General features: G+C 43.4%; 1 protein-coding gene across 2 annotated transcripts; it reads left to right on the forward strand.

Moving 5' to 3' along the window:
* The first annotated feature begins 35 nt into the window (after window positions 1–35).
* Window positions 36–12,130, forward strand: mchr2 (melanin concentrating hormone receptor 2). Of its 2 annotated transcripts, none has more exons than XM_028979053.1 (5): window positions 36–1,837; window positions 2,571–2,780; window positions 7,028–7,222; window positions 7,855–7,974; window positions 10,833–12,130. In XM_028979053.1, the coding sequence occupies exons 1-5, from the start codon at window positions 1,680–1,682 to the stop codon at window positions 11,155–11,157; spliced, it is 1,008 nt and encodes a 335-aa protein (XP_028834886.1). In that variant the 5' UTR covers window positions 36–1,679; the 3' UTR covers window positions 11,158–12,130. The 2 variants fall into 2 exon arrangements, with proteins under 2 accessions (XP_028834886.1, XP_028834887.1); XM_028979054.1 differs by having other exon boundaries at window positions 1,733–2,384.
* Window positions 12,131–13,432: the final 1,302 nt, after the last annotated feature.

The raw sequence follows: 13,432 nt of genomic DNA on the forward strand, positions 1-13,432 counted from the left end.
GGTTTTAGGACTTTTGTAAACTGCATTCTGACTGCTGTGTATTTCTACAGGAGTCGTTTCTACTGACTTCCAGTATATTCTAAAAATGTCATTAGACATTAAAGCAGCCACCCTTTACAGCACGTCGCAAAACCTCCTTTTCATCCCTTTCATTCGGCCATTCAGGATTATCTCACACAATCAGTTGCCATGTTCCCATATTTTCATGTCCCTTTAACAGGAGTTTTCTAAATCTGTTCACTGCATCTCTTCACATCCCGGAGGTCTATAGAGGCGTCAGTTCCCATTTCACTCCCGGCTGATGATGCCTTTTGAGAGCCTTAAACAATTCGACTCTGTCAGCCTCGTTGGGATTAGCACTGAAGTCAGAAGATCGTGTTCAGTGCTGTAGTGACGCAGAGACCGTCAGCCCTGTGATTGTCATTGTGATACACAGCAGCACAGCACATGGTGCACACAGTGAAATGTGTACTCTGCATATAACCCATCACCCAAAGTGAGCAGTGGGCAGCCATGACAGGCATACTTTGCTCAGTGGCACCTCGGTGGATCGGGATTCGAACCGGCAACCTTCTGATTATGGGGCCGCTAGGCCACCACAGCCCCATTCACATCATATTAGTGTTTTCTGATACCTGCAGTGTTTTCCACTTTCTGCTCTGGCACTCGGATCACTTTCCCTTCGCACTACGTCCATTATTGAGGCTTTCTTGTGAGCGCTTTGTTCTGTTGCCTAGACAACACACCAACGTGTATTGTGTTTCCATCTGGAGGCCAGCAAATACTTTAACAATTAAAATCTTCGTTTTCTCACTGTTAGGGATCTTTTCCCCACAATTTCATTGAAGGTGTTTGCGTCTTATCTTTCAAAAAAGGCAGCAGTTGAATACAAGGATAAAACTTAAAGTAAAATACACTGGTAGCAGGTACAGCTGGCATTGTACAGCTTTGTAATAATGGTGCGATGTTGAAGTGTTATTGTGGATATTATGAATCCATTTCATGAGGCTCTTCACATTATAACGATGATTAATTAAAATATATTTCGATGCGGATTTTTTACCCCGTACTGACTGCGCGTGTCCTGTAGTGTCCACACATCCGGAATCATAGTGATGCTTAATTTACGATTCTTAATTGGTGATTGTTAATTGAAGATTCTTAATTGGTGATTCTTAATTGATGTCGTCCCGTGGTCATTCTGCCGGGGCATATGAAGGGTTGCAGCTGTCACACGGTCCCTAGTCAGATTTTACCGTGTGTGCACACTGACTTTCACCCATTTATGGTCATAACGCAGCGTTTACGCAAAGCTCGAGAATTGGTTGTAATATGTGTTTGCCTGTGTTGATCAAATTTTATTGAATGTAACTAATTAATAAATAAAAGATAGAAATAAAGAACTGAAGAAATACTAGAAGCAGCACCCAAAAGTCGGCACCGTTATTAGTGCGCAATTTAAGACGCTTCGTCGGAATAGATCCAGCGTGTTCTCTCCGTGAAGAAACCGAGTAGAGGTGCGTGTAAATTGGTTCTGTGCATTTTACACGAGTACTTCGCAACACACGTCGCCTCCGAGCTGCTCCGGTCCGATTTAAGACGCGCGTCTTTACGCACGACGGGGACGCTGCGCGCCACGCTCCTCTGCGGGAAGGTCCCCACGCACGCCGGCGGCGACGATGGACGGCGTTGAGCCGCTTTTCGGGAACGTGACGTCCGAATCGGACTTCTACGACATTGTCCAGATGACGGAAACCACCATCCTGCCGACCTTTGTCGGTTTTCTCTGCTCCACTGGCTTGGTTGGGAACGTTCTGGTCTTGGTGACAATTCTGAGGTAGGTTTTCTCGCTGAAGGAGAGTAACCCCTACAGGTTACGTGGTCTGGGATTAAAATTTTGGTCTAAACTGGGGACAAAACCAAACTTTGGTCGCTGAGAGCGTTTTGTGGGTTCCGATTAATCGTCCTGAATCCCACACCAAAAGGCACCACTGCACCAAACCCAATCATACCTACAACCTGCAGGTACTTTCAGCTAAACGCTGCCGAGCCATTACATCATGCCACTTGTAATTTATTATAATTTTTTTTTTTTTTCAATATTTTGACATATTTGCGTTCGTGCATATGGTCATTGGTGAGCCTTGACTAACAAGAGGAACGTACGAGGCATTTTCTCATTTGTGGTTTCTTTTTTCTTATTATCCTTTATTAATTTTGCATTATCCTTCATTTTTTTCCATTAATCTCCACAGTTAATCTCTGCATTGACCTCCATGTTATTGATCCTGTGGGAAGAATGCTGTATGCATGATGTCTGGATCACGTGGCTCTAAATGTCAGCATTAGTAACACAGAGAAGTGAAACTGTCCCCAGATCGTTGGTATGTGCGGCGTTGAGACAGCTGTTCAAAAAGACCCAAATTTTACAATTTTTAACAAACCAAAAACGATATATCAGTGTAAGAATCTCACCAACTGTGATATTCTAAGCATTTGGAAACATGCAAATAGCAAATCTGCCATCATCATGTGCGTTTTTTATTCTGCGTGTGTGTTTTGTGTTGCAGAGCTACAAAAAAGACCATCCCTGACATCTACATGTGCAACCTGGCAGTGGCAGACCTGGTGCATGTGACTGTGATGCCCTTCCTTATTCACCAGTGGGCACGGGGTGGGCACTGGGTTTTCGGCAGCACCCTCTGCACCATCATTACATCAATGGACAACTGCAATCAGGTGGCCTGTGCTGCGGTCATGACCGCCATGAGTCTGGACAGGTTAGTGTCTTCTACTGCCTGATTTCAGCCATATATATCAGAATCCAAATCAACAACATAGCTTGCCTACAACTGACCTTAATATACATGTATGTGTGTGTGCGTGCATACGTGCGTGTGTATATATGTAAATTAAGGTAATATAGCAAGCTAAGTTGCTGATTTGGATTCTGCGCAGGAAATATAGCAGGAAAATGATTTTTATCAACAGCTGTAAATATACTTTAATATCTGCCCTGCTCTTCATAAATCCTTTACTGGAGAAAAAAAAAACACCTCAATCTCGAATGTAAATTTAGTTCCATTTGCCCCCAGCGGTGTATAGGTCATGCATTTTTGTAGCTTGATTACTTAGAATGTGACTTATTTCATGAGTTTGGTGCAACACGGTGGTCTGGTTTATAAACCACACACTATGAGTGAAATGCAAATGACTGTGTTAAACTGAATAATTTAATATCTTTTTGACATTTGAAAGATTGCCACTTGGCTCTTACTTACTCTACGATTCTGTCGCATCATCCCTAATGACATGCAAGTGCAGACATTTCAGCTAAATGATTTTTCTCACTTTGCCTAAGGTCTTGATAAATGTAGACATCTTACACAATGAGGAATTATATCAAAATTCATTACACACAGTTTCCCTCCCTGATCAGGGAGTGACAATTATCATCTTTCCAGGAAGGATTTAGTCTTCGTTACCATACCAAAAAGGACAAAAAGGAAGTGTAGTAGTTTTACTGATTAATGTTTTCCATGCAAATCTTCATACATAACCATGTTCCACTTGCACACCAGCTTAAATACTGAGTGTGAATTGATTCACTGAATCACTGTTCAGCCACCTACTGAAATTTTTGCTGTCCAGGTTGTTAAGGTCAGCTGAGTACAGCACATGGTAATAACTACTCTGTGAAGATATTTGAAGATATTAGATTCATTTCCTATACATTCCATCTAGTAAGTAGGTTTCATGTGTGATGAAAGATGTGTGGTACTGACATAAGGTACTAACCAGTTATACCGAGTTAATAATAAAAATACATTTTTAGTTTTCATTTCATTTGAAAGGAAGGTGAAAGGTTCAGACTCCATCACAATATTTTTTCAAGTTTGAGAGCTTTATTGTAATTTCAGCTGCATACTTGTTAGACAGTGTCACATGAGTCCATCCACGTAAACTGGCAAGATGGCCACTGCCAGCTGCTCAGTCATTGATTGGCATTTGTCAACTCGACTCGGCTCCCTTTCCACCTCAACTAAGTAAGATATATCCTGTTCACCTCCTCACCTTGCTGTCTGACGGGGGAATGAAGCGCAGAGGCGGGACATACTGGGAATGGGATTTTATTAATAATAACACAAACAAAACGGCCCGAGGGCCAATAACAGGGGAAAGAAATGGAACTAATAGAAACAAACCCGCAGGCGTGTGGCCAGGAACTGAAAAACATACACAAGGAAAGTAACAGGGTCCACAAAAAATGTCGCAGCCCCGACCGGCTGCTCCGAAGTCCCTTATTTCCAGGCTCCAGCCGTGTCCCTAATTACTCACTCCTGTTCCATGGCTGGAGACCTGACGTCAATCAGATTGGTGGCACCCAATCGTGACCTAGAACGCGAGCGACAACATCCCTGTGGTGTTGCGGCTCATGCCGGCTCCCTTTCGCAGATTAAACCGGAGGAAACTTACCTGCCTCCTTGCGCACAATCGCACAGGGGTCTCTCGTTTCTTCAAACACGAGATTTCTCCAGAATTAGATGCTGCGTATGGACTGACATAAAGTGCACACGTTCAACATCGACAAACATAAAGTGCGAACATGGAACACAGGCAGTGCAAAAATAACATTTGATGGGTGCAAGAAGAGTATAATAGTCCTGTATATCTGATAAAATAGTATAAACACTGCTGTAACAGATAATATGTTGTAACCATAGAAGATGTGGAGATGCATGTGAGGGATGTGTGGAGTCATTCACAATGCTGGTGGCTTTCCGGATGCAGAATGTTTGGTCAAAGTCCATTATGGAGGGAATACTTGAACACATTCATGTTTTGGGCATTTGAAATGTATATTTTATATTATATTTTGCTGAAGTCTTGATAAGAGAGTTTATGTTTTGCTTCCATGAGAAACCATCAGTGATCTAAGCAGTGTGCTGTGTGCTGTGATGATGATTCAAGTGGTGCATCACAGTATTATCATGACATTCTGTCACGCAAAGGACCCTTCTCAGTCTAATTGTGACTAATTTTGTCATAATAAGTATTTATTTGAAAGGGTTAAAACAGGGAGGAAATTTAAGATGCTTAACAAATCAGTATGCTCCAATTATTATCACTGTGTCCCTGACTTAAACTGTAATTCATTTAATCTAATGTTAAATGTAATGTTTAAATCGTACTTGTAGTTTAATATAGCTGTATATAAAGTATTTGTTCATCGCTACAGTATGGAAAAACCTGTAATGTTGTACTTAATGGAAGAAGATACACTCTGACATATGTGCAAACTTTGTGGGCAACTACAGGAAACGTCTGACCTCTGTGATTGCCAACAAAGGATTTGCCGCCAGGTCCTAAATCATGTTTTACAAAAGTACGTAGATAAAGGAAGTCGTAGCAAGTCTGGGTCTAGACGAGTGGCAAGACAAATGTTTATTCAAATAGTTATTTTTACATTTACAGCATTTACCAGACGCCCTTATCCAGGGCGACTTACAATCAGTATTTACAGGGACAGTCCCCCACTCGAGACACTCAGGGTTAAGTGTCTTGCTCAGGGACCCAATGGTAGTAAGTGGGATTTGAACCCGGGTCTTCTGTTACCCACTTAGCTACTACCACCCTGACATTATTCTCCCTCAAGGCCTCGTTATTTATTTACTTATTTATTTTTATTTATTTACTTATTTATTGTTGCAAGCATGTTTAAGAGCTACAAATGTGATATGAGCCTGGAACATACATGTATGCAAGGTCAGTGCTGGAGGGTTCTCTGTGGGGCGAGCCATGATGACAGGTGGGTCACAATGTTTAACATTAATGATAGACATCGAAATCATGCTCGTTCACTGCAGTCATCATCTAAAGAAGGCTTTATGTGTTTGGTTTGAGCTTCCCACTGTAATTGCAGTAAAAGCAACTTTCTTGCATTCTCAGCATGATAAGTAGGCATTGTTAAACACCATTACTGTGCACCACTCTGACGAGTACATTTCATTTAAACAGCTCTTTACGCTCGGATGCTGTTATAATCGACCTATCCTAACTTTGCTGGGTGCAGCGCATTATCGCCAAAAGAAATTAAAAGCGGCTTTCAGTGCCTGACAGTGTGATACTGGCTTTAATTGGTGCTCATGCACCACATTTACGGAGCGGAGCTGCAACCAATTGTTGTTTCTCGCTTGTGAGAACATTATTCTTTTGTGTTGAGCCAAAATGTTGCTCTATATATGCAAGAAAGACGCACCAAATGGTGTTGTGTGAGTTCTCGCTCACCCTCCACTTGGCCCTGGTGTGTGTATTGTGCGTTTATCCTGCAGTGACACACTGACCAGGGATTTACTTCACGTCCAGTGTGATTTAAATTCACTCCTTTCAGGTTCAGTCTGTTCTGAGCTCAGGGCTGTAGAGCTTCATCTTCTTATCTCGGTTTGTTTTTCTGACAAATTATGTTTTCAGATGGATCTGTGCATCATCACTGTGTCCATCACTGGAGAAGAAGGCCCACAGGGTTAGATCTCCAGCAGCATTGAATTTTGCAACGTCGTAAACACTGATCTTGCATGACATCACAGTAACAAACATGAAGAAGAAAAAATTGTGATCACGAGAAAATCTAATTTGGTTGTACTGGGATAATGAGAAAAATAAATTGTGATCTCAAGATAACAAGGCCTTGTTATCAATTGCCAACTCACTTCTGTACTACATTGTCCAATAATTCCTTCAGCTCATCTTAGCAGGCAGAGCGACAGGGCGCATGCATCCTTCACTCACTCACACCTATGGCCAGTTTAGAGTCACCTCTCTACTTACCATGTACGCTTCAGGATGGTGCGAGGAAACGAGAGAACCCGGAGCAAATGCAGCTCAACATAGACAAAGCTGGGGCCTGTATTCCAACACCTGACCTTGGAGTTGTTTTTATATGAAATTCTATTTTTCCTGTACTGGACAACAAGGCAAGAACTCAGCTCAAACGTTGCATCTAATGCCCGAATCTCTTCACATGCAGGTACTTGGCTCTGGTGCACCCCTTTCGCCTGATGGGACTCCGAACGCGGTCGAGGACCATCCGGATCAACCTGTGTTTATGGGCGGTCTCCTTTGTCCTGGTGCTTCCTGCTTGGATCCATTCTAAAGTCATCCGCTTCCCTGATGGGCTGGAGAGTTGCTCCATAAACCTGGCCTCCCACAGCGAGCTGCTCTGGTATGCCGGCGGTCATTCGCACGCTGCTTTAGCCTATACTTGCTGATTGATTCACGGCCTGAAAAACACAGGTCCGAAGCAGGACCTGTGAGGCGATTTGCTCCTTGCTCGAGATAGGGACTGACAAGGGGTTAAATATAGCACACACAATTCAGAGGTCACATCTTAGATTTTGTAGAAATGGACTAAAATGGCTATTCATTTCGATTGCTGATGGGTGGTCAGTGTCCTGTCCATGGCATTTGCCGGATCTATCTATCTATCCACAATTTTTTCCCATAAGTCACTGTAAATGATGTTTTCGTTGGAACTGTTATTGCCAACTCACTTCCATTACGATGCTATTTTTGTCACTGTGTGTTGATAGCTTGGTCTCCAAGCGTCTTGGTCATCGACCCTGCACCGACACTTTCATTCATTGTCTATTTGCGAGCCAATTTCTCATAAACCTGTACAAACAAAGCCTCAGTTTTGTCAAGCCGTAGGCAGACTGCTCAAGTTCGCGGTTTAAGGAGATCTCAGATGTCCCTGAAATGTCCTATTCGGTTAATGCATCACTTTTAATGGCCTTGAAAGAAGCCGTCAGTTACCAGTTGCACACATAACGCTGTTTGTGTCTGACATCTTTTCAGGTACACAATCTACCAAACCACAACGTCTTTCCTCCTTCCTCTACCACTAATCCTGATCTGCTACATTCTCATCCTGTGCTACACGTGGAGAATGTTCCGGAGAAACAAGACGGCGCGGCGGTGAGTTTGGAGGGCAGCACGTGGGGCTAATTGTGATTCGTTGGATGCCTCGTCTCATTTGCTTTCTGACCGATCTGACTGTTAAGTGCATGTGCATGATTTGAGTGTGCCGAACTGCATCAGCGATGAGAAAATACCAGGACGCAGGTGCCGAGGTGGCGGGGCCGGAGTTCGTGGCGTGAGGAGCAGGGCTGTGAGAGTGCTTACGCTTGAGTGGCGGTGGAGAGGCAGAAGGAGAAACCGTTCGTTTGACTGATGGCCGTAGCAGCGGGGCTTGAGGGAGCAGCCCTGGGCCCTTACAGTGGCGTAAGTGTACTGAAACACGGTAGGCTGGAGACGAGTCAGGCGAAGGCGTAGACCTTGAGGAGACAAAGATTTGTCGGGGGTGCTGTGAAGGTCGCTTGTCATCTAGAGCAACAAGAATCAGGCAAGGTTAATCTAGAAGAAAAGAAAAGCAATCGGTCGGCAGGTAAAGACACTCAGGAACAAATCGGCTTACTACACTGAGATGGAGCTACAACAACAACACCAACAACATTTATTTCTTATAAAGCCCAAAATCGCATACAGTACGTCTCAATGGGCCTTGACAAGTCCTACAGTTGACACCCCCCACACTCGACCCTTCAGCAAGGAAAACCTTCACACAAAAAAAAGGTGGGAAGAAACTTTGGGAAGGAGTGATACCGAGAGGGACGTCCTTCCAGGGTAGAGTGAGCCTGCAAGTGGTGTCAGTGCCGGGTTGGTGAAGATTTGTCCAAGAAGAGAAAAAAAAGTCCTACAGTTGTAGGGTTGGAGAAGTCTAGAATGTAGTCCGGTGTCATGGTCTACATTACATGTCCATTATGATGTTACTGGTCCATTTGAAGATCCCTGAAGCTGTAGTTGTAATGGTGGTGGTGGCTGTGGTGACCCTCTGGTTTGTTTCATGTTTTGTCCTTGTAAAGCAGTTGTCAGGAACCAGGATTTATTTGCTGGTCTCTTCACTGGTCTGCCAGTAGTCTGGACGCTTGATTCCGTGTCTCTGAGAAAACAAACAGAAGCAGCGGCAGACGGTGGCATCGTACGACCGATACTGAAATATGTGGTAATAGTGGTATATTGGTGCTACTGTGGCCCGGTACCCTAACTAGGGTGAACTTAACACTGTCTGTGTCTAACATGGGGACTGTGTGATGAACTGGACTTAATTGACACTAATTGACACTGTGTCAGTGTCAAGTGAAGTGAAAATGAGTTCACCGTTTCCAAGATGTCCCAGGTCCAGCCTCCTTCTGGTCTGGTTGTGTGGTGTGAGTGTGTATGCTCTCTGCGGTCGCGCTGTCAGTGTGGCAGAAAACAAGGCCACATTTCTTCTCTGCACGATCAAATACTACCCTGGAATGAGGGCTCCCTGCTCCCCACCCCACACCTGATCTGCACTTATTCTGTGACTTTAAAGGTAAGATCCATGGCTGTCTTTGGCTTTTTGGTGGCTTTGTAGAGTGACTGGGAAAGTGCATTACGACCAATCGTATTTAGGGGAGGAGGAACAAGCCCTGTATGTGTGATCGATTGACAGGAGGGGTTTAAATTACCAAGAATGACGAAGTAGGAAGCATGAGAGCTGCCAGTCGTCGCAATGTGCGCCTCAACATCAACAGCAAGGACTGTTTTTTTTTTTTTTTTTACCAAACATGCAGCACAAACAAAATGTATTAGTGGCAGGAACATTGGTACAACAACACGAGGGGGTGTGGTATTAACATGGTAGTGCATGGGAATTCACACTAACTGATGTTACATAAACTTGTCGGACAATCAGAATGCATAGTTTGGTAGTGACAGCGATGTCAAGATACGGATAGCAGTGGCTGCACTTGTAAGGCCCACGTTTGTAGGATAGGAGTATTATTGGGTGCTGAGATGCTTTTTTTCTCCATTCACAACCTCCTTGAGGACTGTCACCAAACAAGGGGTCAGAGGGTGGAGGGTGGGGACTGTGGGTGCTGGAAGTGATCAATCAAAGGGGCAGATACATGAGCCACTGGTCTCAACTCCACAGTATTTTTTGACTTAAAAAGTATAAGAACATAGGCATAAGAATGCAAATACACATGGTCTACCCAAAATACCCCACAATACTGATGCAACTTGACATCAGACAAGAATTTGTCATTATCTGGTTTTTACAGCTTAAAGATTTACAGCTTTAATTCTTCATGTCCATCTTAGATTAGCTGCCCTTCCCTGTTCTTCAGTTTATTAAGATAGTCCTACTTCACACTAGGTCGTGTTCTAGTGCTTTGATGTTTGAGCTGAAGGAAAAATTGTCTACACAAGATTCCTTCTCACCTTTTCAACAAAGTTCTGAAAGGTGGTTATGAAAATGACTTCTGAACTTTTTGTGCATTAGTAACCATAATTCCAACAGCCACACGGCTGAAACTTTTCAAATCAGGTTTTCATCAGCAGATGGCCATTCAGACAGCTAGTGTTTCTTGTATGAACCCCATGTCACTGGGACACAAAGGGACAGCACTGGCAATTGCCACTTAAATTAGGACTTTTGTTCAGTATGAACAGCCTGTGCCTAAGTGGTTTCTCTGCCTGTAATAAAAAAAATGGACTGTTCAAATGGCATCGGTTTCATTTTGTAGTCCCAACCACGCGCAGATTCACTCGCTCTCTATGCACTTATCCAAAGCAACAGACATCTATTGGCTGCTAAAGCTACATCTAATGCTACAATTGTGCAGTCACATTCAATTAAACTAATATACAGAATACATTCCAGAAGTCTTGTGTACTACCTGGAAACTCTAGCCTTACTCGAGCAATATTGGCATGTGAACCGTTCTTTCTTGCTTTGTTGCCAGGTACAGTACCAGTCTACCCAGACAGCGAGCCGTTCGTCTGACCAGGATTGTCCTGGTCCTGGTGGCGGTCTTCCTGTTGAGCGTTGGGCCGTACCACATGCTGCAGCTGGTCAACCTGAGCGTCCCCCGACCCACGCTGGCCTACCACACCTGCTACTACCTCTCCGTCTGCCTCAGCTACGCAGCCAGCAGCGTCAACCCGTTCATCTACATCCTGCTGAGCGGTCACTTCCGTCACCGCCTCTCCGGCTGCTGGCCACCCACTGACTCCAGCTCCAAGCACGCGAGCCAGCCTCGGCCGAACACCCTCCATTCCAGCTTCTGAGAGTCTAAAGTCAAAGTGTGACATCTACACATTGCTAGAATTTTGGTTGTGGACACTGGCAAAGAGCGGGTCTCAGGTCAGGGGCAGCATCTGAAGCTTCATTTGAACAACTGCATCCATCCTGGAGGGATCGTTTGTCATCTAACCCTCCCCACAATTCATCACACAGATGTTTTCAGAACATCTAGGAGTAGAAGAACTGCAATCAGTCATTCGTGTTAAATCATTCGTATTAAAAGTGCTCTAAGAAGGAAATGATGGAGTATGAATTCGAAGGATTGCTTTGTTGTAAAGTGTTGCCGTTTTTCACTTTTACATTAATAGCATTTGGCAAATGGCCATGTTCAAACATTTACATTTTACATTTATGGCATTTATCAGACGCCCTTATCCAGACTTACAATCAGTAGTTACAGGGACAGTCCCCCCCCTGGAGCAATTAAGGGTTAAGTGTCTTGCTCAGGGACACAATGGTAGTAAGTGGGATTGGAACTGTTGTCTTCTAGTTCATAGGCAAACTACCATCCCGTAACACGTATGTCTAAATTGTACAGTGTCATTATTAATGTTTTATTGATGCTAAAATAATGTTCACCTTTGCTGAAATAATATGATGCATGAAATCATTTGGTTCACAGTATGGAATCTCAACTGTGAAGTCTGAAGGCCTTTTGTCTTTCAGAGAAAGTTGAAACTGGAGAAATAGGAAATAAATAAATTACTACGATATTTTATTGTCTACATTAAAAAAGGTAATTTCTTTTCATTTAAAGTATTCCATCACCCCCTGCTGGATGATGACTGAAATGTTTCGTGAAAAGGGAACGGTTTGAGAAGTTGTCCGTAGCTTTAAAGAAAAATAATTTTAAACAAGGTTTGGTCTATGTTTTTGCATTTTACAATACGTGTAGTACAAAGTTTCATGTACCACAAGGGTCCCCTGTAAATAGTAAATGCATCTGTACTTGCATATCTCCTGCTTGATTGAGTATTTGTGCACCAGACAGTGTTTGTGTCAACTGTTGCACAGAAAAATTAAAAGACTAAAATCTGTTTTTTAGTGTCTGTTGTCTACTGGGTGGGAGATGGGAGTGGCCTGGGGGTATAAAACCAGCCAAAAGAGGGTGAGGACTTAATCAGCACCATGGCTCTGGCTGAACAAGGTGTCTGAGTGTCCCCCAGCACATCCACTCTGTGCTGGATCAATACCAGTCCAACCAGACCAGACAGGGCCAGCGTCTCACCGCTGGCATAGCTGCAAGGCAGGGCCGGCGTGTCTCGTCCTCTGCCTCAATTTTTCACCAAACGGCCACTATGTTAAAAAGCACCTGCCTGCAAGTAGTACATAATATCACTCTTGCCACCAAAACAACTCTGATCTATTGTTCCATGAACACCACAAGACCTCAGAAGATGGACCATATTAAGTGTTTCTAACATGAGCACCATTAAGGCTTGTTACTGCAGTAGCTCTACTGTCAGATTGGACACAACAATCTCACTTTTACTCCCAATGATACAAAGGATCCCTGCTTTTGGTAGGTTCTACCCAGAAAGGTTTTTGCAGATAGTATAAAGCAAATCCCACATACAACGATCAAATATGGCAACAATAAGTACAAACTAATACAAATACAAAAAATTAATACAACATTTTAAACATTCACATTAATTATAATAAAATCTGCCCTTCTCTTTGCTGTTCTGGGGCGCCTGACTGGTTCCAGTCACAATTAAGAATCAGACAGCATGAATGACATCTGCATCCTGACATTGTTTGACCTTGTTTACACCGTGCATCATGTGACATGTGACATCACAACCAGATTATTGCTGCCCCAGAGGCCTTTCTGACTTGCTTGTGTCCCATGTCTGGTCGACATTTCACCCTGCAAACATTCAAGAGTGACCACATGCTGCTTTTTTACAGGCCACCTAATTATTGTCTTTAATGATCCTCAAAAAGTGCCACTTTAGCCCATTTGAGTCCCACCACAGTGCCTTATGAGATAGGAACAATGTTCAGCAGCAGATGGCGCTGTCTCATTAATTTTGTCAGATATTACTGCACCAATGTTAATGCTTACATACTTTGGGGTCAGGTGTAAGGCAAGTTCTATTCCAAGATGAAGGTCAGGACTGGGAAATATATTATTTATCAGTTTGAATTACAGGTGTTCTTTAAAGAAGGGCTGTGGCTCTGAAATTTTATCCAGATTATTTCAACAGTCTTTAGGACCTGTCTCCATGCATCAGATTACTTAATACATGCTAC

This window comes from Denticeps clupeoides, chromosome 5 (genome assembly GCF_900700375.1).
Source record: "Denticeps clupeoides chromosome 5, fDenClu1.1, whole genome shotgun sequence".
Lineage (NCBI taxonomy): Eukaryota > Metazoa > Chordata > Actinopteri > Clupeiformes > Denticipitidae > Denticeps > Denticeps clupeoides.

Bases quoted from the DNA above. Each gene is read 5' to 3' on its own strand.
- mchr2 (XM_028979053.1), top strand. From the start codon at position 1,680: ATGGACGGCGTTGAGCCGCTTTTCGGGAACGTGACGTCCGAATCGGAC. The intron at 2,781-7,027 runs GTTAGTGTCTTC...CTTCACATGCAG, and splicing joins ACCGCCATGAGTCTGGACAG to GTACTTGGCTCTGGTGCACC. The intron at 7,975-10,832 runs GTGAGTTTGGAG...CTTTGTTGCCAG, and splicing joins AGAAACAAGACGGCGCGGCG to GTACAGTACCAGTCTACCCA.